This window comes from Herpailurus yagouaroundi, unplaced genomic scaffold (assembly GCF_014898765.1).
Source record: "Herpailurus yagouaroundi ecotype Mexico unplaced genomic scaffold, PumYag 182, whole genome shotgun sequence".
Classification (NCBI taxonomy): domain Eukaryota; kingdom Metazoa; phylum Chordata; class Mammalia; order Carnivora; family Felidae; genus Herpailurus; species Herpailurus yagouaroundi.
Window position 1 is genome coordinate 9,810,012 of NW_024412413.1, and position 21,170 is coordinate 9,831,181.

The 21,170-nt window shown below is 49.5% G+C and overlaps 1 protein-coding gene across 4 annotated transcripts in view; it reads right to left on the reverse strand.

Moving 5' to 3' along the window:
* The window catches only part of GTPBP1 (GTP binding protein 1), a 34,929-nt gene extending 16,389 nt beyond the window's left edge, over positions 1-18,540 (reverse strand). The window contains exons 1-9 of one of the 4 annotated variants that reach the window (XM_040490808.1): positions 18,318-18,540; positions 15,167-15,278; positions 9,065-9,245; positions 8,082-8,430; positions 4,397-4,520; positions 3,446-3,560; positions 1,576-1,720; positions 1,262-1,444; positions 303-438 (exon numbers count right to left, since the gene is read on the reverse strand). In XM_040490808.1, the coding sequence (XP_040346742.1) occupies positions 303-438; positions 1,262-1,444; positions 1,576-1,720; positions 3,446-3,560; positions 4,397-4,520; positions 8,082-8,430; positions 9,065-9,245; positions 15,167-15,278; positions 18,318-18,509 (1,537 nt within the window). In that variant the 5' untranslated portion in view covers positions 18,510-18,540. Of the gene's footprint in view, positions 1-302; positions 439-1,261; positions 1,445-1,575; positions 1,721-3,445; positions 3,561-4,396; positions 4,521-8,081; positions 8,431-9,064; positions 9,272-15,166; positions 15,279-17,677; positions 17,926-18,317 lie in introns of those variants that run through there. The other 3 variants (XM_040490810.1, XM_040490811.1, XM_040490809.1) reach the window with 3 other exon arrangements.
* Between the last annotated feature and the right edge of the window lie 2,630 nt (positions 18,541-21,170).

Here is a 21,170-nt window from a genome sequence, read left to right on the forward strand (position 1 = left end):
CCATCTCTTTGTTCCTGGCACCTTGGCAACACTGCCTGGCACATAACAGGCCGACGTTTGCTAAAGGAGTGAGTGTGAGGCTCTTGAGGGCAAGTCCGGGTCTCCAGAGCCCGACACAGAACCGGCACTCAGCTAATGTGTGCAGGAACTGATTAAACCCTGTGGCTTGTGGGCAGAACAGAGGGGAAGGCATCACTAAACAGGATGGAGACCTGACTCTGGGGTTTGGGGAGCTGTTAACACTTTGTTGAGGGAGTTAGAGCAGAGGGCCTCCTGGGCGGGCAGTGCCCTTAGACACCTACCCATGGCCTGGTAGCGTGGACTGATCGTGGTGGGGTGGTGGAGGACAAGGATCTCGGCCTCAAACTCCCAGGATGCTTGGGGATTCAAGCGTGGGGAAACCATCACCATGCCCTTGCGGATGGACGAGCGCTTGATCTGAAAGAAAGAGGGAATCCCAGACCTCAGGGATAATGATGCCCAGGATTCTATCCCCTGGTCCCAGAGGACCAGGCGTCCCCTCTGGGAACGAAGACCACCCCAGCTCAGCCTTGCCCTCTTACTGCACTGGACCACAGGCCTTCCAGGTGGACAATACAAGGCCGGCTTAAGTGCTATATGGGAAGCTTAAATACTGCTCTGCGGGGCAGCGGGGGCGGGGAGGGGTGGTTGTGTCAGGAAAGGCTTCACACAGGAAGTGGCATTTCAGCTGGGCCTTGATGGATGAATAAGAATTAAGTGGAGGTGAGAGGGCACAGGCAGGCGAGTGTGCACATGTCAGAGACAGGGTGAGCATGATGACTGCTGGAGGGAGTAAGGAAATCCCATTCCACTGGCTAATTTGGTTGGCAGGGAAGGCAGGTGACCCTATAGCTAGCGCTCGTCCCAAGTCCTGAGGGATGGAAGGTTGAGTGGGAGGAGGATCTGGCATGGACCCCAATGGCCCTTTGCAGTGGGACCATCTGCATAGGAGGGAAGTGTCTTTCTGACCTCACCACTGAGTTTGGGGGGCCCTCCTCAGGCACTAGAAGAGGGAACAGAGCTCAGGAGGCAGGTAGGCCTGGGTCAAGTCCTGGCTATAGCACTTACTAGTTGTGTGATCCTGGGTAAGTCCCTTGGGCTCCCTGAGCCCCCGTTTTCTCACCTGTAAAAGTGAGGTCAGTGATCCCTGCCTTACTGAGCAGCCAGGACAACTGCAGATGGCCCGGAGCCTAGCGTAACGGAACCCGAGGGGGCTGTTCTTCATATTCTAGACACTCACCTTCTTCAGCGCAAAGGAGGCCGTCTGGCCCCCCCGCACCTCCTTGACAGGCATGCGCTTGCGGTGGATTGATTTGACAGCAATGGACAGGAAGTTACCCAGGGGATCTGGGCCCAGCAGCAGTGTGTCATTCAGTTTGATCAGGCCTCTCAGTGTTGTCCCCGACACCACTGTCCCCACACCCTGCAGAGAAGGCCAAGGCCCAGTAAGTCTGTGCCCACTCAGACCCTCCCCACTGGATACTTGTCCTGATGCCCCTGTAGGAGGTGCCCACCCAGTCTCCCACGCCGCTCGGTCCACCAGAAGCCACTCACTGGGACAGAGTAAGTGTCGTCAATCTGAAACTCAGCGGGCTCTTCCTCTCGGTAGCTGGTGCGGGGGGAGAGGAGGTTGAGGAACATCTTCAGCAGATCTAGGTTCTCACCTGTGACGTTGGAGATCTGGAATATCGGGCACATCCTAAGTGGAGGGTGGAGAAAGACAAAGGAGCTCAGATGGCCAGCTCCTGGGTGACAGGGCGGGAAAGGTAAGCACGTGCTGCCTGCTAAGGGCCCCCGGCCTCCTAGGGCTCTACGCCTCTGCCCTGGCCTTCCAAGGGCTGGCCAGACCTGCTCTAAGGCCTTCTTCTCTCACTCAGTTTTCTCTCTGAAATCTGTCCCCTCGTCCCTGTCCTTCCACCACTGCTCTATTTGGGGCTCGTATGACTGCCTCTTCTTCCTAAAGCACACACATGCTTGTTTAAAATTCTTACCTGCCTTTCTGCTGCAGAGGAGACAGCCTGAATTCCCTCTTTCCAGCATGTCGGCAGGTTTATTTCCCTCAAATTCCTGTCTGCCAGCCAGACCAGAGAACCTTTGCTTCTCCCGAAAGCCTAATACTTTTTTGCTCCCTGTGTGTATCTTCACTCTGATCCTCCTGCCTGAATTTCTTCCCTTTTACCCAACTAAAAAACCCTCTCATCCTTCAGAGCCCATCTCCAATGCAGATTTTTCCAGGAAACCCTTCCCAGATGGGCACTCTTAACTCCTGCCAGCTCTTGGAAAACTTTTTGTGTCTGTTACATGTGACTACATCTCAGTTTCCATCAGTCATTACAATAGGCTCTCTGTCTCCTATCCAGGGTTAATCAGAGTTTTCAACATTGGGAATTATATAGTCTCCATAGCTTCTAGAATAACACCTGCACAGAAGAGGCGCTCAGAATGACATGAAATGAAATGAAATGAAATGAAATGAAATGAAATGGGGCCAGCTGAAACATACCCCCTCTGCTGGCCGCCTGGTGGTACTGAAGACAGCATCAGGGCACAGCCATAGACCAAAATGCCAGGCTGCTCTGGGTTCTGTACTATAGACCAAGCCAGGAGGCGATGGCTCCTAAGCAGCCCCCAGACTCTGGGAAAAGGAGCAAACTTAACAAAGTTCACTATTATCAAGAGAGTAGCTCTCTGACCAAGGAGGTGACCACCCTGAGGACAAAGACTGCCTGAGTTAACTGTGAATCCTCAATGCCCGGAAGAAGAACCTGGCACAGAACAAACATCCAATAAATGTCTATGGAATCAAAGGATACACTAATAAGTAAATGCCAAAACTGGTCTGTGATGAGACAGTTTTTGGGGGACAAGAGTATAAAAAATTAATAATAAGGGGCGCCTGGGTGGCTCAGTCGGTAGACGTCCGACTTCAGCTCAGGTCGTGATCTTGCGGTTCGTGAGTTCGAGCCCCGCGTCGGGCTCTGTGCTGACAGCTCGGAGCCTGGAGCCTGCTTCGGATTCTGTGTCTCCCTCTCTCTCTGGTCCTCCCCCACTCACACTCTGTCTCTCTCTCAAAAATAAATAAACATTAAAAAAAATTTTTTTTAATTAATAATAAGTTATAAAAATGGCTGCGTTTGTATCACACAGCAGCCAGACACAGGGCTAAGTGCTTTACATACATCATTTCCAACACTTATGAGAACGCCATGGAGAAGGGAATATTATTCCCATTTCACAGGTAAGAAGACACTGAAGCCTCAGCTGAGATTCCAACCTCAGCAAGGCCAGCACCTCAGAATATGGGTTGCCCGACAGAACTTCTGGGCAACACTGCCCGGCTGGGAGAACCTGTACTGAGTTCAGAATCTTCTAGTCCATCCAATCTCTATGCCCGCCCAGAAGTGAGTGCTCACTACCCATTTACCTCTCAGAGCTGAAGTTGGAGGCCGTAACAATCACATCATCCTTGCTCTGTACCAACACAGGGATCTTCCGGCAGCCTGGCGACTTCAGCAGGCGCTGTAACAGCTTCAGGGTTTCTTAAAGGGTGAAATGGAACACAATTAGGGGGACACAGCTTTCTCTTTGGCCAGGCTTCCAGAGCAAGACTGGTCCACTCCTTACTGACATAAGCAGGAGACAGATGGACAGACCAGCGTTAAATGGCAGCCCTGGAGAAGCAAAAGGAGGATCAAAACCTGGGGTGGGTAGGTGCTTGCTAGAGTTAAAAAGAGCATAGATAAGGCCTCTCTGGTAAGGTTACAAGTCTGAAACCGGTCAGATTTCCCCAGAGTCTCTAAAAGACCCACATCCTGTAAGCCACGACAAAGCCAATGTTCTCAGAATGTTCTGCTTCCTCGATAAAAATTCATCTGACAAAGGACCTCTAAGACATTTACACATCCACAGAAGCCCTTATGAGGCATTCCAAAAGGACACCTCTCTACTTCTCATCTACCGTCTGTAGCAGTGAGGAAGAAATGTGAGGCTGTTCTGAAGCCTTTGGTGATAGAAGGCACTCAGACCCTCTGCCCAAGTGTCTCCATAGATATCCCCTGTTTAGATGCTAAAAGCCAAGGCCCTGGCCCTGTGGCCAGCTGAAAAGAGGTGCCAGATCAGGGATCTCAAGAATCCTATATTTGGAACCAGAAGGAACAAAGAGCAGGGCATCATTCGAGGGTGTGCTCAGACCAAGAGCTAAACAAAGGAGGAAGCAGAAGATTCCGGGTTGACGGAAATCCAGACCAAGGGAAATCTGAGCACAAGGGAAAAAAGCAAAAGATTCTGGGCTGAAGCCCTGGCAGCACCACCAAGGAGCCACAGTGGGCGACAGCCCCAAATAGAGAGACTGCTGCTAGCTGCAAGCTTCACTTACCTTGTAGGATGTTGGCAGGACACATGTCAATCTTGGTGACCACCACAAAGACAGGCACATTGAGTGCCAATGCGAGGCCCAGATGTTCCTTGGTCATCCCCACGATGCCAGCATTGCTCCCCACCTGCCCCAACACAGAAGCAACGGTCAGGACAAGGGAGACAGAGTAAGGGTGAGCACAGGGGCTCGAAGAAGGCTGGGGTAAGAGAGAGCTCCCATCTCTGAGGCTTCCATCAGAACAGGACACATGGGGCAGAAGTCTTGGGCCGGAAACCAAATAGCTGTAGATGGAAGCTGGGCTAGGCACCAATGGCTTTGACCTCTGATTTAACGATGTAGGCTATCCAAATCAGAGGAGACTTGGAAACGATAAAAAAGACAAACTCACACAGTCTGGGAAAACAACCGTCTAGAGCCATCAAGGATACATTCAGTTTAACATCACTGGCCTCCAGTTTCCTGGTCTATAAAATGGAGCAGTAATGACACCCACTTTAGAGGGCCTGTTAAGGTTCAAGTGTCATAACATACGTCAGAGATCCAATACAACCGGCACCAATGAGGTGTTCAGGCAATGGCAGCTGTTGTTATTGCTACTGGTCCTTCCCATAACAATAAACGTTTTAAAATACCACCATAAAGGCTGCCCAAATAAACTAGGGCACATGTACAAGTGTGCCATACAAAACATACCAAGCATGCTATCCAGAAGAAAGAGAGACTCCTATCTACTGACATGGGTTAATCTCTAAGACATGTTTTTAAGAGGAAAAAAAAGGCAAGGTGTATGTAGCATGCTACCGTTAAAAGGGTGTAGAATGGATCCGGGTTTGAAAACAGCGGCTGTAAGAAACTTGGGGAACATCTGAGACAATATAAACACTTAGAGCCTAGATATTGGAGGGTATTAGAGAACTCATGTGCATCTTCCCAGCTACAATAACAGTAGGAGACAGTCCTTACTTTTAGGAGCTGTGTGCTAAAGTATTTGGGGGTCGTCACAATGCCTATAATCTTTCAAATGGTTCAACCGAAACAACAAAAACACACATATGCATCCATCACAAACACAGATGAACACAGCAAAATGTTAATGGTTGTTGAATCCGAGCAGTGGGTCGATGGTGTTCGCTGTACTATTCCTTCAACTTTCCTGACTGTCTGAAATTGGAGGGAGAGAATACATCCGCAATTTCTGGTATGATTACAAAATATCAGTATACAAAATATCAGTACATTATGATTACAAAATGTGCGCCACCCAGGCACAAATACAAATATGTGCCTGGGTGGCGCAGTCGGTTAAGCGTCCGACTTCAGCCAGGTGACGATCTCGCGGTCCGTGAGTTCGAGCCCCGCGTCAGGCTCTGGGCTGATGGCTCAGAGCCTGGAGCCTGTTTCCGATTCTGTGTCTCCCTCTCTCTCTGCCCTTCCCCCGTTCATGCTCTGTCTCTCTCTATCCCAAAAATAAATAAACGTTGAAAAAAAAAATTAAAAAAAAAATATCTCTGGAGACTACATATGAAACTGGAAATACTGGTTGCCCTGGAGAGGAAACGGAACAGAGGAGGAAGGGAGACATTTCAGTAGAAGCATTTTGGTGTCTTTTTGTTTCTGTGCCATAAGAATGCGCTACTTACTGAAACTTACTAAGTTGAATTCAAGTTGTTATGACGGGGCACCTGGGTGGCTCAGTCTGTTAAATGTCTGACTCTTGATTTTGGCTCATGTCATGATCTCACGGGTTGTGAGATCGAGCCCCACGCCAGGCTTCGTGCTGAAGGCACAGAGCCTGCTTCGGATTCTCTCTCCCTCTCTCTCTGCCCTTCCCCTGCTCCTGCGCACATGCTTGCTCTTGCTCACTCGCTCGCTCTCTCAAAATAAATATTGTTGTAACATATTTACATAGCGTTTAATACATTCCAGAACGGTTTCTTCCCTTTTTAAAATGTTTTAAAGTTTATTTATTTGAGAGAGAGAAGCACAAGTGGGGTAGGGGGAGAGAGAGAGGGAGAGAGAATTCCAAGCAGGCTCCGAGCTATTAGCGCTGAGCCCGACCATGGGGCTCGAACTCACTAACCGTGAGATCATGACCTGAGCCGAAATCAAGAGTTGGATGCTTAACCGACTGAGCCACGCAGGTGCCCCTTACATTCCAGAACGGTTTCGAGCGATGCCCTTCATTTGATCGCACTTCACAGGTGAGCCGCTATCCCACTGACACAGACGTCCTCTGCCATGTTCCCTTCTGCTCACGCCAAGACACCTCCTCTCTCTTCCTTCTAATTCTTCCCGTTTCTTCCAACCACCTTTCCTATCCAACCCAGACTTGTTTGCATTCTTTCCAGCTGGGATAAGAGAATGCTCTATCGCTCTGTTGTCTATATATTTTATAGACTCCTTTCCCCCCCGGAAATTTATTATCATGGAGCCATGATGGTTTCATGTTTTCTACAGAAATTTTTAATATTTGGATTATAGCCTAAAAGTCAGATAATGTATAACATTTCATCTAGGGTGAAGGTATTTCCTTTAATTGCCCTTGTTCACTATACTTAGTTAGAAAAATGCCTACTTTACACTGGTTTCTACACCTTTCTCAACATAAACCCAGCAATTCCCCCAAATACGCCCTATGGCTCTTCCTCTGAAACCCCTTCTTGTAGAAGTTTTCCTTAGCCCAAAGTTGGTGGTGGCCCCTGAAATGCTCAAGGATATGGGAGATCCTGATTTAATGAGATCCCAAGAACCTTGGGTAGAGAGCCACCAAGAGTGTTCACACATATGCTCTGCTTCTTTACCCTCCAGTTTGGGGAGAATTTGCCTGAGAACCTGTGTTTGTGGGGCAACTTGATCAATTATGCTCTCAACAGATGCTTGTGTTTACTACACTTATTAATACAAGCAGCTGGAGGAACCAGGAAATGGGGAAGGGCTTTGAGAAGCACTTGCCAAAGGAAAACTTGCTCACTTGTGCTCTCCGTGGAAGCTGTGAAGCTGTGTGCAAGGCAGTGGGCCTCACAGACTCCCACACGCTGTCCAGGGAAGAAAATCAGTGGGACCCAAATGGAAACTTTGCAACATGATCCAACACAGAAGCCTCTGCTCCCTTTCCTTTTCAGTTGATCTATATTTTGATGAGCTGCCAAAAAATCTACTCACTGGACTGTAAGCTCTACGGGAGCCCGGGGTGGCCCTGTATCCTTCAGGCCCCAGGAACGGTGCCAGGCACACGGGAGCCTCTCCTCCCAGGCTTTGACAGAGGTGACCTCCCGGGCCCCTCTTGACTGCCGTCTGTCCTCTCTTCCATTTCTTCCCAGGCTCGTCTCGTCTCTGGGGGTGCCACCTAGTATCACCTCCGCAAAGGAGCCTAACCCCGCCACGGGAAAACATTTCTGAAGGTGGTAAGTGAGCCCCAGGAGAAACCCTCCTCTATGCCTCTCTGAAAAATAAAACAGGTCTGCAACCGGCACCAGGGGGAGAGATCGAGGTACGTACACCACCAAGGTACAAGACCACAGCACTCAGGGGACCAGGCAACCCTGTAAAATGTGTCATCCTTACCCAGTGTCAAAGCCCCGAATCAACAGGCCTCTGTCGCAGAACAATCTCTAGCACTCGCGCATCACCACCTCCCAAACAACCCAGCCGGAGCCTCCCCTCCTCAGGAGTGCTTCCCACTTACCATGAGCATGCAGAAGTCCGGCAAATGACCTGTCATGCCAAAGACAGTGGTCTTCAGGTACTTCTCATGGCCAGCCAAGTCGATGAAGGTAATGACCTTAGTGGATTTCTCACAAATCTTTGTCCATTCCAGGCTGCCACCATGGCTGTCTGGCTTATTTACCACATTGCCTTCACTGTCAAAGCCCAGGATGTCGTTGCCCACGCTGCTGGTGCGACCAGATTCAATCTCATGTTTGTGGCGGAAGAGTTTCTGGCGGGCAAAGCCTCGGCCGTTGTCCAGCTCCCCGTGTGTCAGGACCCCCAAAAGCGTGCTTTTGCCGGCATCCACGTTGCCTACCACTGCTACCCTGCACGTACACGAACCCATACATCCTTGTGAGAGTTAGTGGGTAAGCAAAGCGAACCCGAGTACCTGGATCTCTAAGGACACACTGCCCCTGAGCCTCTGCAGCCCACTGCTCCTCCCACCCGTGGCTGAGCACATTGGGAATGTCCCTGGAAGCACAGCCTCCAGAGTAGAAAGAATTATTTCGGAGGAACTAGACTCCTGTCACGATGGCCTTCTCTCTTGACGTCCACTAGCTTCCTCAAAGCTGCCAGACAGGAGCCCCAAGCCGGCAGAGGCACAAAGTGCTCCCCTCCAATATCCTGGTTTTCAGCCTCACAGGTTGATTAGATGAGACAACGTAGCCTCAGATAAGAAAAGGGTGCCTGGGTGGCTCAGTCGGTTAAGAAAAGGCAGCCCACACAATGGCCACAAATGGATGGCTGGCCTCCACTCTTACCAAATGGAAATATTTAGGGAGGGGGAAGTACAGAAGCAGAAAACGGAGCTATCATATCTCTGGACACTCTTTCCTGGCCTCAGAAAGGGAAGGAGTGTCAAGTGCCAGAGGTTCAATCACTGCTCTCCGTGAAGCCCTAGACCGCAGGGTCACGCAGGGGTTCAGAACCCCTGAACTGTTCCAAAGGCCTCCTCACCTGACCTCCAGGAAGTCATTGTCTCCTACTCGTTTCCGGACCAGGTAATCACGCACACGGCCCCCCGCTTCTTGGCGTTCCCGCAGGAGGATGACATCAGCCTCTATCTGTTCCGCCATGCTCTTCACTGTGGCGTAGGAGGCCTCCATGTCAGCTTCACTCAGTCCATACTCAGTCCCATCTGGTGACAAGAGCCCAGACATCAGCCTGCCAACAAGTCAGTCGTTCAGCCACCCCCACCAAACCGCACCCTCCCCCCCCCCCACCGACCCCAGGCACTGGAGAACAACACCGCTCTCTCTGACACTTTTCAAAAACTTGGGCACACACAGAGTTAATAAATAATAGTGCCACGGGCTTCCCCTTGAAGCAGGGTATTCGTTAATTCATTCAACAGTAATCACTAAGACTCTCCAAGGTTTTATGCCAAGTCTCATGCTGGGTACTGGGAGTACAGGTGCCCTCGGCGAGCTCACAGCCCAGCGGGAGAGACAGAAAATTAATTAATTGCAATACAACTTGAGTGCTTTACTATAGAATTATACAAAGGGAATGTAAAGTGTAAGCAACTAGCACAGCCTAGGGAAGCTGAGGACAGCTCTGCAGGATGCCGAGTCCAAGCTGGGTCTCCAAGTATGAAAAATGGGCCTACGGAGAAAGGAGTAAAAACATCCTAGGCAGAGGAGCAAAGCACGGAGCATGGCAGATCACGGCACATTCAAGGACCAATAAGCAGCTTGGTGTGTTGGGGAGCAGGATGTCAAGTGGTGAGAGACCCTATAAGGGGTGAGAGCCGTGAAGAGCAGACAGACACCAGACGGCAGCAAAACACATTATGTACCAGGCAGTGGGAAGCTTTGGGAGTTTAGGCAGGGGTGTAACACGATCAGATTCACTGTCGGCTAGAAAGAGGTCTTGAGCAGCAACAGAGAGTGTGCACTGGCAAGGGAGAGACCAGAGAGGGGGAGCCCGGTTAGGAACTAATTCTAATAACCCAAGCAAGAAATGATGAGGACAGGAGAATTGGGAGAGAATTGAAGAATGATTTTAGGGATAGATTTTTAACTGAGGTGGCTCAGGTGAAACATCCAGCAAGTAGCCGGAAAAAAGGAGTCTGAGCTCAGAATGAGGAAGGGAGTCCAACGGAAAGACAGGGACCAATCAACCAAATCACCTGAGTGTCTACTGTAAGGTAATCCCTGCGAGGTGCTTTCAACTTGGGATCGTTCAATTCCTCCCACAAGAGCTCGTCGGCTTTTCCTCCAGCCTCTGGGTCTCAGAGAGCGAGTGCCTCTGCCCCTTCCCCAGGCTAATCCCCCAGCATGTGCCCAACCCCTTCTCTTCTACTGCCTCTCAAAGACTTTACACTGCCTTTTCCCACCCCCTCTTCCCTTCTACCACCAAGCATCTCAGGGGAGTGATCACACCTGCTGACTGTATTTCTGAGGACTCTAGAAGAAATTAATTTTCAAGTCATTGATGGATGGCCTTCAACCACTCATCTAATGCCCTTTACTTGACCCCCTACAACACTGGACACTGCTGGCTACCCTACCTTTGCTTCCCGAAGCACTTCCCTCCCATGCTGCCTGCCTATTGCCTGAACTCTTCTGATTTACCTCTCTACCCTCTGTCTGGCTCCTTCCTCTCTCAGTGGTCCTCTTCTCTAGCCTCAGAACATTTATTTCCCTTGGCCATCTCATCCTATGGCTCCAACCGTCACTTTGTAAACGACAAAAACACTCATTTCTAGCACCGTCCTCTTCGAAGAGCTCCAGACTGGATTTCCAGCTGCATGGGTGAGAACTCTTAGAAGCCCGGCATCTAAACTCAACCACTCCACACCCCTTTTTAAACCACAGCACAAAAACGAACACTGCTAGTAAAGCACTTTAGTCCTCCGTGCAATCCTATGGGGTAAGCATTACTGTTCCCATTTAGCAATGGGATAAACAGAACCCGGAGAGGTCTCAGAGCTGGTAGACAGCCAAGGGGCCGTGGGCGTTTGGGTTTTCTGATTCCAAACGTAGAGCCTTTTCCTCTGGCCAGGGTTCCTCTTTGTGCCCGGCCAGTTCCTCCCTTGCCTTCCCTACTTCTGATGGCAACACTACCTTTCCAGTCACCCAGGCTCAACACTCATCCCTCCAGTCCTGATTCTAGCTTTACGCCTCGCCCTTCTGTCCTTGTCCCTGCTCTCCTGTTGCCAATCCAGTGCCACCAGCCCAATTCAGGCCCTGTTCCACCTCAAACACTACAAGACACCTAGCTGGTCGTAGCACATCCCGGCTTTATTCCCTGCAACCCATCCTGCATACACACAAGCTTAAGCTCCTAATCCAGGCACAGTCCTGGCGTTGTTACTTCCAAGTCAAACCCTCGGGCTCCCCCAGTCCAGTAGCAGTAGCAACCGGTTCCAATTTCTTCAAGGTCTCCCCCATTTATCCCACACCCCCTCCTGTTTTGTCCCAACGCAAGTGGCTCGGTTACCATCCCTCCTTGTTCCCTACACTTCTTCAGATCTATTCCTTTGCTTACGTATTTCCCATCCTAGAAAGCACGCATCAGCACACCACACACTACCCCCCTTGTGGAATAGGGTTCTGGATGCATGTCTTCCCCCACTATATACAAGGATCTTGAGGACAGGGTATCTCAAACATTCCCTGGATGCCCCATGAGGGTGCTTTTCCTCCATCAAGTCCTCAAATGTTTACAAAATGCAAAAAAAAAAAAAAAAAAAGAAAGAAAGAAAGAAAAGAAAAGAATACAGAGGGATTGGTTGGGCTGAGGAGTTCCCAAACTCATGGCCTACTTAGCTCTAGAAATCTTCTAGGTTAGAGAAGGCCTTACTGAAAGTGTTCCTAAGAGAAAGCTTGCTAACCTTGCCATTCTAGCCAGACTCCCAAATTCTATCCAACCTTCCCTGCTTCTGGTACAACAAAATGCTTCCGGGTCCTGTTTCACACCAAGGGGCAATCACGAATGTCACCTTGTCTATCCAGACCTCCCAGCGAATGCCGCTAGTCACATTACCCTTCTCCAGCGTGCACCGCATTCCTCATTCTGTAGGAGTGGAGACAAAGGCCAAGGAGAAAAGCTGTAGAGGTCCAATTACTTAAGGCCACATATTTAGCCATGCCCAGACCTAATCAGATTTCTGTCCTGCCATCTGGCTTACCTTTTCTGTATGCACTCTCCTCAACGTGCTTTTAGGATAAAAGTCTTAATTCCTTGATGTGGCGTTCAAAAACCATCAAGATGTGGGCCCTGCTGATCTGTCCAGCCTACCCTCCTGATACTCCCAGCCTCACATTCTATGCTCCCACTTTACAGAATCACTTTTGGTCCACCAACTCTTCCACAATCACCAATGCCTCTGTGCCTCTGTGCATGTGGCTTTCTCAGCTCACTCACTACTGCCTCCATTTAACCTGGAAAACTCCTACTCACCCTTTAGTATCGTTTCAAGGGGCACCTCCTCTTTGAAGCCCTTGCTGACTGCCCCCCAGAGACCTGACACTCCTCCTATTTCCCTGAACTTTTAATACAGGAGCTGGTTCTTAGAAAGCCATGACTTGGGGCGCCTGGGTGGCGCAGTCGGTTAAGCGTCCGACTTCAGCCAGGTCACGATCTCGCGGTCCGTGAGTTCGAGCCCCGCGTCAGGCTCTGGGCTGATGGCTCGAGCCTGGAGCCTGTTTCCGATTCTGTGTCTCCCTCTCTCTCTGCCCCTCCCCCGTTCATGCTCTGTCTCTGTCTGTCCCATAAATAAATAAAAACGTTGAAAAAAAATTAAAAAAAAAAAAAAGAAAGCCATGACTTAATATGAAAAATGAACAAAGTTCTTCTTGAAAAACAATCTCCTGGTAAATCAACTCTAACCTGGAATCTTTAAAAAATTATTACTGCCATGATTAATACTAGGTAACGTTTCTGTAATACTATAGTCCAGTGTTAATCTTCGCCATGACCCACGGGACAGATTCTAGTATCAACCCCATTTGAAGACAAGGAAAAGAGCCAGTAGGCAGATGGAGATCTACTACCAGGTGAGACCGCCCCCTTTTACAATTAGGAACGTATACTTAATGAACATATTACTCTGCCTAGAACTTTTTAACATCTAACTTACCCACACAAAATATCTCTGAGGTAGGGTGGGGAAGTGTGCCATTAACTCCATTTTACAGACGAAGGAAGTGACAAACAGAAGTAAAGCACAGGAAGCCGGTAATGAAGCTGACCCCTGGGGGCCTTGCATCTGGTTTAGTCCTCTATTTGATGTTCAACTTGCTTAACTAGTTATGCTCTCTTTCTACCTCTAACGAATTCCAGTAGGAAGGAGTCACTGAATCTAACAGCATCCAATTGCTGGATGCAAAGATAATGCTTGGGTGTGTAGATGTAATAATGAATACTGAACATCTTATGCTTTGCCACCGGAGGGTTAATTAGTTGTGAGTTGCCAAGGCATGGTAATGATGGGGGGGGAGGGGGCGGGGAAGGGCAGGGTCCTAAGAATAAGACCATCAAAGAACAGTCCCGAGGCTTGTCAAGATTGGTCTAGATATGGTTTCTTCAATTCTACAAGCATGAAGTGGCCTGAGAGTGGCTCATCCTAACACAGCAGGCCAGATGTGCACCTGAACAAAAGCTTTTAAAAGTCTACCAACAAACCCCTGGTCACCAAATAGAACGGCTCTTTCTGAACCTGACCCTCCTTGCTGTCTTTAGCACTTGCCAGTGCTGACCAACCCCCTCCCCTTCTGGTCAGGCAACCTCTCAGTGTGTCTACCTCTCTGACCATGCTTTCTTTAAAGTGATAAGACCCGAAACTGGGAAGGCAGCAGCAAGGATGGAATGGAAGGGACGGATAGGAGAGACATTTCAAAGAAAGCACAGCAGTATTTGGAGATCAAACCCTTCTTCCATACGTCAGTCTTGCGGCATTTCCAAATACTTTCTGCTCAGATTATCTATGTATATACTATCTTTCTTCCTGGGGCAGAGGCCAGTTTATAAGTATCCAAAAGTACTTTGCAACAGTATCAAGCCCTTAGAAGATACTTAACAGATCTTCTAGTCAAATAGCTAAAGAATGACTTTGAGTTTTTCTCCGTCTCTGACTAAAAAGAATTATTACCTGCCTTTGCAAAGCCTGCATTCAGCAAAGATGTGTTCCTTTAATGACGCATCAAGGCCTACCAGGGCTTCCTGTGAAGACGACAGAGCCAAGTTCTGGTCCAGGCTAAATTCATAATTGTTAACAAGCCCAGCTGCCATTTCAGCAAAAATAATGTCATAATGAAGCAAGAGTAAGTAGGCCTTGTATCGAGGGAATATTTTTTAATACCTAACTTATCCACACAAAGTACCTCTGAGGTAGGGTATCCCTAGGAGTGACCAAAGGGGGGCGGGGGGAAAGCCCAAGATAAAACTTAGAGGACTGCCCTCCTCTAAAACAGTGGGCCCCATTACAATGGAACAAGCAGGCTGGAGGACATTGATCAGCCCCTTCCGGAATGGTAACAAGGCTACACGTCTGACAGGATCTCACAGGGAGAAAAAGAAGACTTCTGTTATCACAGCTAACCACAGCGAATGGTCAGTGTGGTCTGAGGCAAGGCGGTCTTGCCAAAGGGAGGAACGCTGGGTGTCCTTTTGTTGAAGACGTCAAGAAGAATCACGAAGGTTCTCTGCAAAACGGGTAATAACAGCGATGGGATCCGTAAACCGGGCCTAAAGAGGGAAGGGCCTAGAGCTGCCCAAGGAAGACTTAACTGTAGGCCTCACTGTGACTTGCTCTGTTACCTGGGATAAGAAGTTTCCTCGCTTTGTGCTTTCCCTTTATGCAAATTGAGGGTACTGGAGACAGCAAGGAAGCATCTGTAGAACCGCCTGGACAGTGAATCTTTGACATCAAGCATATTATGGTCACTAAGGTGGGAGTTAGCATCACCGCTTTGCACTGTTATGTCCTCCTGAACAGTTGTGCAGACACTAAAGAATCACTGCAGCCGACACAGGACCAGGAAGTTGATAAAAGAAGGACAATGTGCTCTAAATAATTTTTTAAAAATAAAGCGAAAGGAAAACTATGCTCACCTGATCCCTGCCCAATGACATATATGGTCTCTCCGCATCCCTCGTCCATCCTCTCCCACATCTGCCGAAGTAGGCTGTCATACTGCTCTGATGTAGGGCTCACTAGAACCAGCTAGAAGAGAAACCAACAGCCTTAAGACCACACTTACTAGAAGAGCACCACAGCCAAGGTAGATCAGCAGCCTGACCAAAGACCCTGATTGACCCCCGCAGCATCTTGATCTGAAATAACTACGCGGCCCCCCTCATGTCCTCTCTGCCTCCCTTGAAATAGCCTTTGAGCCTTAGCCTTTTGGGAATTGAGTTCTATGATGTACTAAAAATGAGTATGTCCGAGCCACAACCCACAGACAAGAGGGTGTGAGCAGCCTGCTTCCTGCTGCTTGACAGGAGGGGCAGGACCCACCACGACTGACAATGGGGCACTGTGGGGAGGCATTCAGGAGCCGTGCTTTGGTACCTACATGCCACAGTCTGCTACCTGCACTTTGCAGTTCACCGGACAGAGAGCTCCTACCCTGCCATTCCCGCCACCCTAGGCCACTGGTTCTCACAGTAACCAAAGAATTCGGTTCCATCTCGCCTTGGCAAGATCTTGATTATTTAGAATCAGCAGCAAAAACTGCCGCAAGACTCATCTCCAGCAACAAAACACCCATTACCAGTAAGGCGGGTAGTTAGCGCCATCATTCTGCAAATTTCTGTCAATAACGTGAAAATATACACTGCTTATTTGGGGAGGCCATTTAGCAAGAGGTATGTCAGATTCCATTCTCTGACCGCTTGTGTGTGACCTTGGACAAAGAACTTAACCTCTCTGAGTCTCAGTTTCTCAATCTACAAATAGGGATTATACTACCTGAATCCTAAGGCCACTACAAAGACCAAGTAAGATAACATGTAAAAACACCCAGTCCACGGCTCAGTAAGTGGGAATTCGTTTCCTTCGCCCAATCAGCCCTAGGAAAACCTTCTCAGATGAAACTAGCCACTACAGTTCACTGATCATTTCTCCCTCTGAAAGCTCTCAGAACTTTTGGTCTCCGTAGTTCATTGTAGCAAGCATATACGCTTATAGCTTCTAGTCTTCTCCTCAGGAATCAACACATCCCTTCTCCCTCTCCACATTGTCAGTTTTTCTTTTCAATATCATCAAAATTTACAGACCTACGGCTTCTCAAGTTCAAAACAGTGAGAAGGACTTCCCCAGCTCTGCAATGAAGTAACACCTGCCTATCCCGGAACATTAAATGAGTTGGTCAGGAAATGACGGTACTACTCTCTTTGCAACTCTGCCTTGCACGTTCCCACCCTGTGTCTTCAGGATTCTTCAGCACCTTGACCATGAACTGACACCCGACTCATCTGCTTCTGAAGCAAGTGCATTTCTTACAACTTCCTGAGTTGACTCATTAGGGCTTGTACTTGTCAACCTGGGTGCTGCCTGGGTCTTTTGCTTCAAGCCCATGGCCTCACACATTGCCTCTGGCCATCCCTCTCTCTGAGCTTGGCTATTCTCATTACGGTAGTGGAGACAGCAGACAAGAAAACTGTTAAAGAAGCCAGATAGCTGGTTTCTAGGTAGGCAGCTGAGACCAGAGGGAGAGAAAACAGTGGAAACTTGGTTGCTTAGGTTGCAAGGGAACTTCTCTCCGGTTTGGGTCAAGTTGCATGCAGTTTTGCCACCAGACTTTGACAAGGCACGAATGTTTTCAAGGCTCGACAAACACCTTTCATTGTAACTATCCAGCAACAGGTAGGAGGTGGCATTGATGTTCCGTCTTCCACCCGCTGCTATTTAATCTGCACAGGGAATTACCAGTTGTTCAGTTCCCTTCAAACGTTTACTGAGTAGTATGTATTGGGCGCTATACTAGGGGTCTGTGAAAGAGACAAAATTCAATCAAGTAACTTTAAAGATCTCATTGGCTTTATTCTACATTCATGAATCAGGCAGCATCCTATCCAGCAAGGAGAAAGGAGCTCCATGTAGCTGTACAGAAAGGAGAGATTTTATAGGCAGAAATGAGGGGAGACAAGGTTATTAGCGCAAGAAAAGAAAGGATCCATTCCAGGCAAGGTTACCTTCTCTTTGGGAAAAGCAGGGGGGGGGGGGCCCTTCTCAGGCAGATTACCTCACTAGCACTGACCAAGAAATTTCACTCCTGGGAGAGGTTGAAGCTGCAACTAAGTTTTGCCGTTCTGGGGGCAAGTGACTCCATCCTGGGCCTGTTCTATTTTCTTTTTTAACACGTCGAATACCTTTCTCATTTTTACAACATACTTGGACTTATAAATGATGTAGCTATAGAACTGAGAGGTTAAGAAACTTTCCCAAGGTCACAGAGCCTTTTTAAGTGGCAGGGCAGGAAAGGGAACCCAGCCCTGACTCCCAAATTGGCATTCTTTCTTTATTGATGTTTAAGCACCTTCAAAACACCAGTCGCGTCTTCACTTACTGCTTCATTCGCACAATGCCAAGCGGAAGCCGAGCCCTTGATTCCCGCCTACCTTCTCCCAAGCTCAGAAGCCCCGATTTAAAAGGTCCTTCGTGATTCCATTCATACAGGATGAGGTTCCACTCCCAGGGTGGCGAGATTACCGGTCCTGCCCGTCTTTCAGTTTTGGTTCGTCGAGCAGGAATTCCCCGGACAACCCTCCCTCCGACCGAGCAACTACTTTCGGTCTCCTTTCCCGACACCAGGCAGAGCCCCGGCGGCCTTCCTGCCCCCGGTGGGGCTACCTGATCCTCCCGCGCCGCCGCTCGCCCTGCGCCAGCCACCTCCGACTCTCGGCTGCCGTCTCGGGGGAGGCGGCACCGCTCCGGGAGCGGGAGCGGGACCGGGACCGCAACCGCGCGGGGCGCTGCGGGCGCCCCCGTTCCACGTGGCCGAGCCGGGGGGCAGCGATCTGGGCGGGAGCCCGACGGCGGGAGGCCGGGTAGGCGCCGCCGGGGGAGGACGGCGGTGCGCGGCCCTCGGGGGCCACCCCCTCGCCCTCGGCCGGGAGCTCCAGGCGCGTCCCGCACCGGCAGGTGGGCGGGCTTGGCCCGGCCCCTCCCGCCCCCGCCGGCGCCATCACCGTTGTCCCGGAGACGGCTCGGCCCACCGCCCTGTCCCCCCTCAGCGCCGCCGCCGGCGCCCAGGCCTACCTTGCTGGTGAGGTCCAGCTCCGGCTCGCCGTTGAGCGCCTCGCCGTCCTCGCTGCAGTCCGAGTCGAAGCCGCCGTGGAGCCGGGCGGCAGCCGCCGCGGCCCTGGCCGCCCCCGGCGAACTGGGCTCGGGGGCGAACATAGAGGCCGGGACCGGCGAGTCCATCGGGGAGCGACTCCGCTCCGCCGCCATCTTTAATAACTTAGGCTAATTCGTAGCCGGCCTCCCCTCCCTCCTCGGCGCATTTGCCTAATCTATGCGTTGCCCCGCCCTGCCCCTCATTGGATAATTTATGCGAAACTTCTCCAGCCGCGTAAAGCGCGACACGTATCTCTAGCTAAGAAACAATCGACCAGGCCTCTTAGCCACCAATCACTGAAGCCCTTTCAAGTACCTGATGAATAATTAATGAGGCCCAAACCCCAACAACAAATGTCTGAGACGTCACGCGCCTGGATCGCAGCTCGGGAGGGGGCAGCGCCGCGTCCACGCTACCTGCCTGGAGCCTTCCAGCCAACGGGAGTGGGCAGAGTATGACTGACACAGCAGCCATCCAATAAATGGGGGAACACACGCAACGTTTACCCTCACCGCCCCTCACTTCCCCCTTTCCCATAGGCGGTGCTCAGTTTCCAAATCTCAGGGCAAAACAGTCGGCGCGGAGAGCCTCGCGATGATGGACAGGGGCAAGGCCCAATCTAGTCACCGGATAGGTCCCGCGCCTCGGGCCACCGCCCACCGAGATAGTAAACTGCACAAGGCGCCTCCCTCCTCTCAACTCAATGACTCCGGGCAATCCCTGCAAGACCGAAATCCGACGTGCTGGCAACCTCCAGGCAATTTTAATAGTAGGATCGATGCCTGGAATACTATAGCAGCAGAGCGAGGCAATTAATTAAACGCTGACCATAGGGAGAATTCTCCATTCACTGCCTCTGCGGAGAGAGCAATTACGGAAACAAAAAGAGGCAACCAGCTAAAATACAAGCCAAAACTACCTCACCGCATTTGTGAACGGTGAAGCCAAGATCTAGGGTCTGTAAGGGTAGTTTCCAATGGATGATTCCTAAAGAGTAGAATCGGTTGTGGATAAGCCCCAATCCAAAATACTATCAGCACAAGTTTTAAGTATCTTTCCCGGTTTCAAACGTTTGAAAAGCTTGATAAAATTAGAGATTAGCCAAAACTCGCATATCTGGCCTTGGCCACTCGTCCCAGGCAGCAATCAAGAAAGAGCAGCCACTGAGACAGTAACCTATCCAAGATCCAGGGTTTGGAACACAAGATTTAGTAAGAGTCGGGGTTCAAAATGCCGTCAGTTTTAAGGATCCACCTGATAAAAAAAAAAAAGAGGCAACTTCCACTTGCTCCTGTTTTCAACTAAAGCCTTTTTTCTTAAAAAAACAAAATGTTTTTAACATTTATTTTTGAGACATAGAGACAGAGCATGAGCGGGGTAGGGACAGAGAGAGGGAGACACAGAATCCAAAGGAGGCTCCAGTCTGAGCTGTCCGCACAGAGCCCGACAGAGGGCTCCAACTCATGGACCGTGAGATCATGACCCCAGCCGAAGTCTGACGCTTAACCAACTGAGCCACCCAGACTGCCCCCCCCCCTTTTTTTTTTTTTCTACAATCAAGTCTTATGTGCACAAACAGCTGGGAATCTGGAACCAGAAGTCATTCAACTCCAAAGGTCTTGATAACAGCTCTTCAAATGCGTTTTTTCTTTTCTTGTTCTGGCTACATTGCTCACAACTATCCTCCCTATTACTCTATGAGGTAGTTAAAAACGTTAAAATCTTGATTTGGCCGAAAAGCCAAATATCAAGCATTAGTAATCTAGAATAATAATTGGGATTTAGCATCCATCTTACCAACTGGCTCTTCCATAAAGAATTCAAGTTCAGAATGTGCTGACATCTATCGGTACACTAAAACACATGTCCTCCTCACTATAGTGCTTGCCCAGAAAAAATATTCTCAAGAGAAGGTGCTTCTTTACTTGAATAGAGAAATCTACAACTACATTTGGGGAAGGGAATTCCCTACCCATTTTTACATCCTCTTTCTGAAGACAGGGTAGAACCTAGGTTCAATCCTGGGTCCACTACTTAGCTGTGTGACCTCCAACAAGTTAATTAACCTCTCTGAGCCTGAGTTGTCTCCTCTTAAAAAAAAAAATGAAGCAGCTACCTCAAGGCACAGTTAGCAGAAAATAAATTAGCACATGGGAAGCACTTAGAACAGTGCTTGCAAGCCTCCATTAACTAACCTTATGAAAACAGAACTGCAACTCTTAGGTGGTTGACAAATTACAAAAAATTAAGATAATTTAAAAGTTGTCTGGATTGGAGTAGGACTCCCAACCACGTGGTAAGCACGCAAGCTTGTGTTAAAGTAGGAACTGTGGTGAATGTAATGGTGTCACTGTTGTAGCAGGGCTAAAGAAAGAAACAAATTGGTGTGCCTGGGTGGCTCAGTTGGTTAAGTGTCCCCACTTGGGCTCAGGTTATGGCCTCCCGGTTCGGGAGATGGAGCCCTACATCTGGCTTTGCACTGACAGCAAGAAGCCTGCTTGGGATTCTCTCTCTCTCTCTCTCTCTCTCGCTCTCTCTCTCTCTCTCTCTCTCAAAATAAATAAGCCTTAAAATAAATAAACATTTAAAAATCTTTTTAAAAAATGAAATGAATAGCATGATTTTTTATTGTTTTTCCAATTCCCTGAACTAAAATCCCGAAGAAGGGCAACTAGGGTGGATGACGCCTTCCACATGACCTAGAAGTTAGGTAAGGGGGGAAAAGTTCACGCAAGACAGGGAGTTTACCTGCTTGACACACAAAACACCTTGCG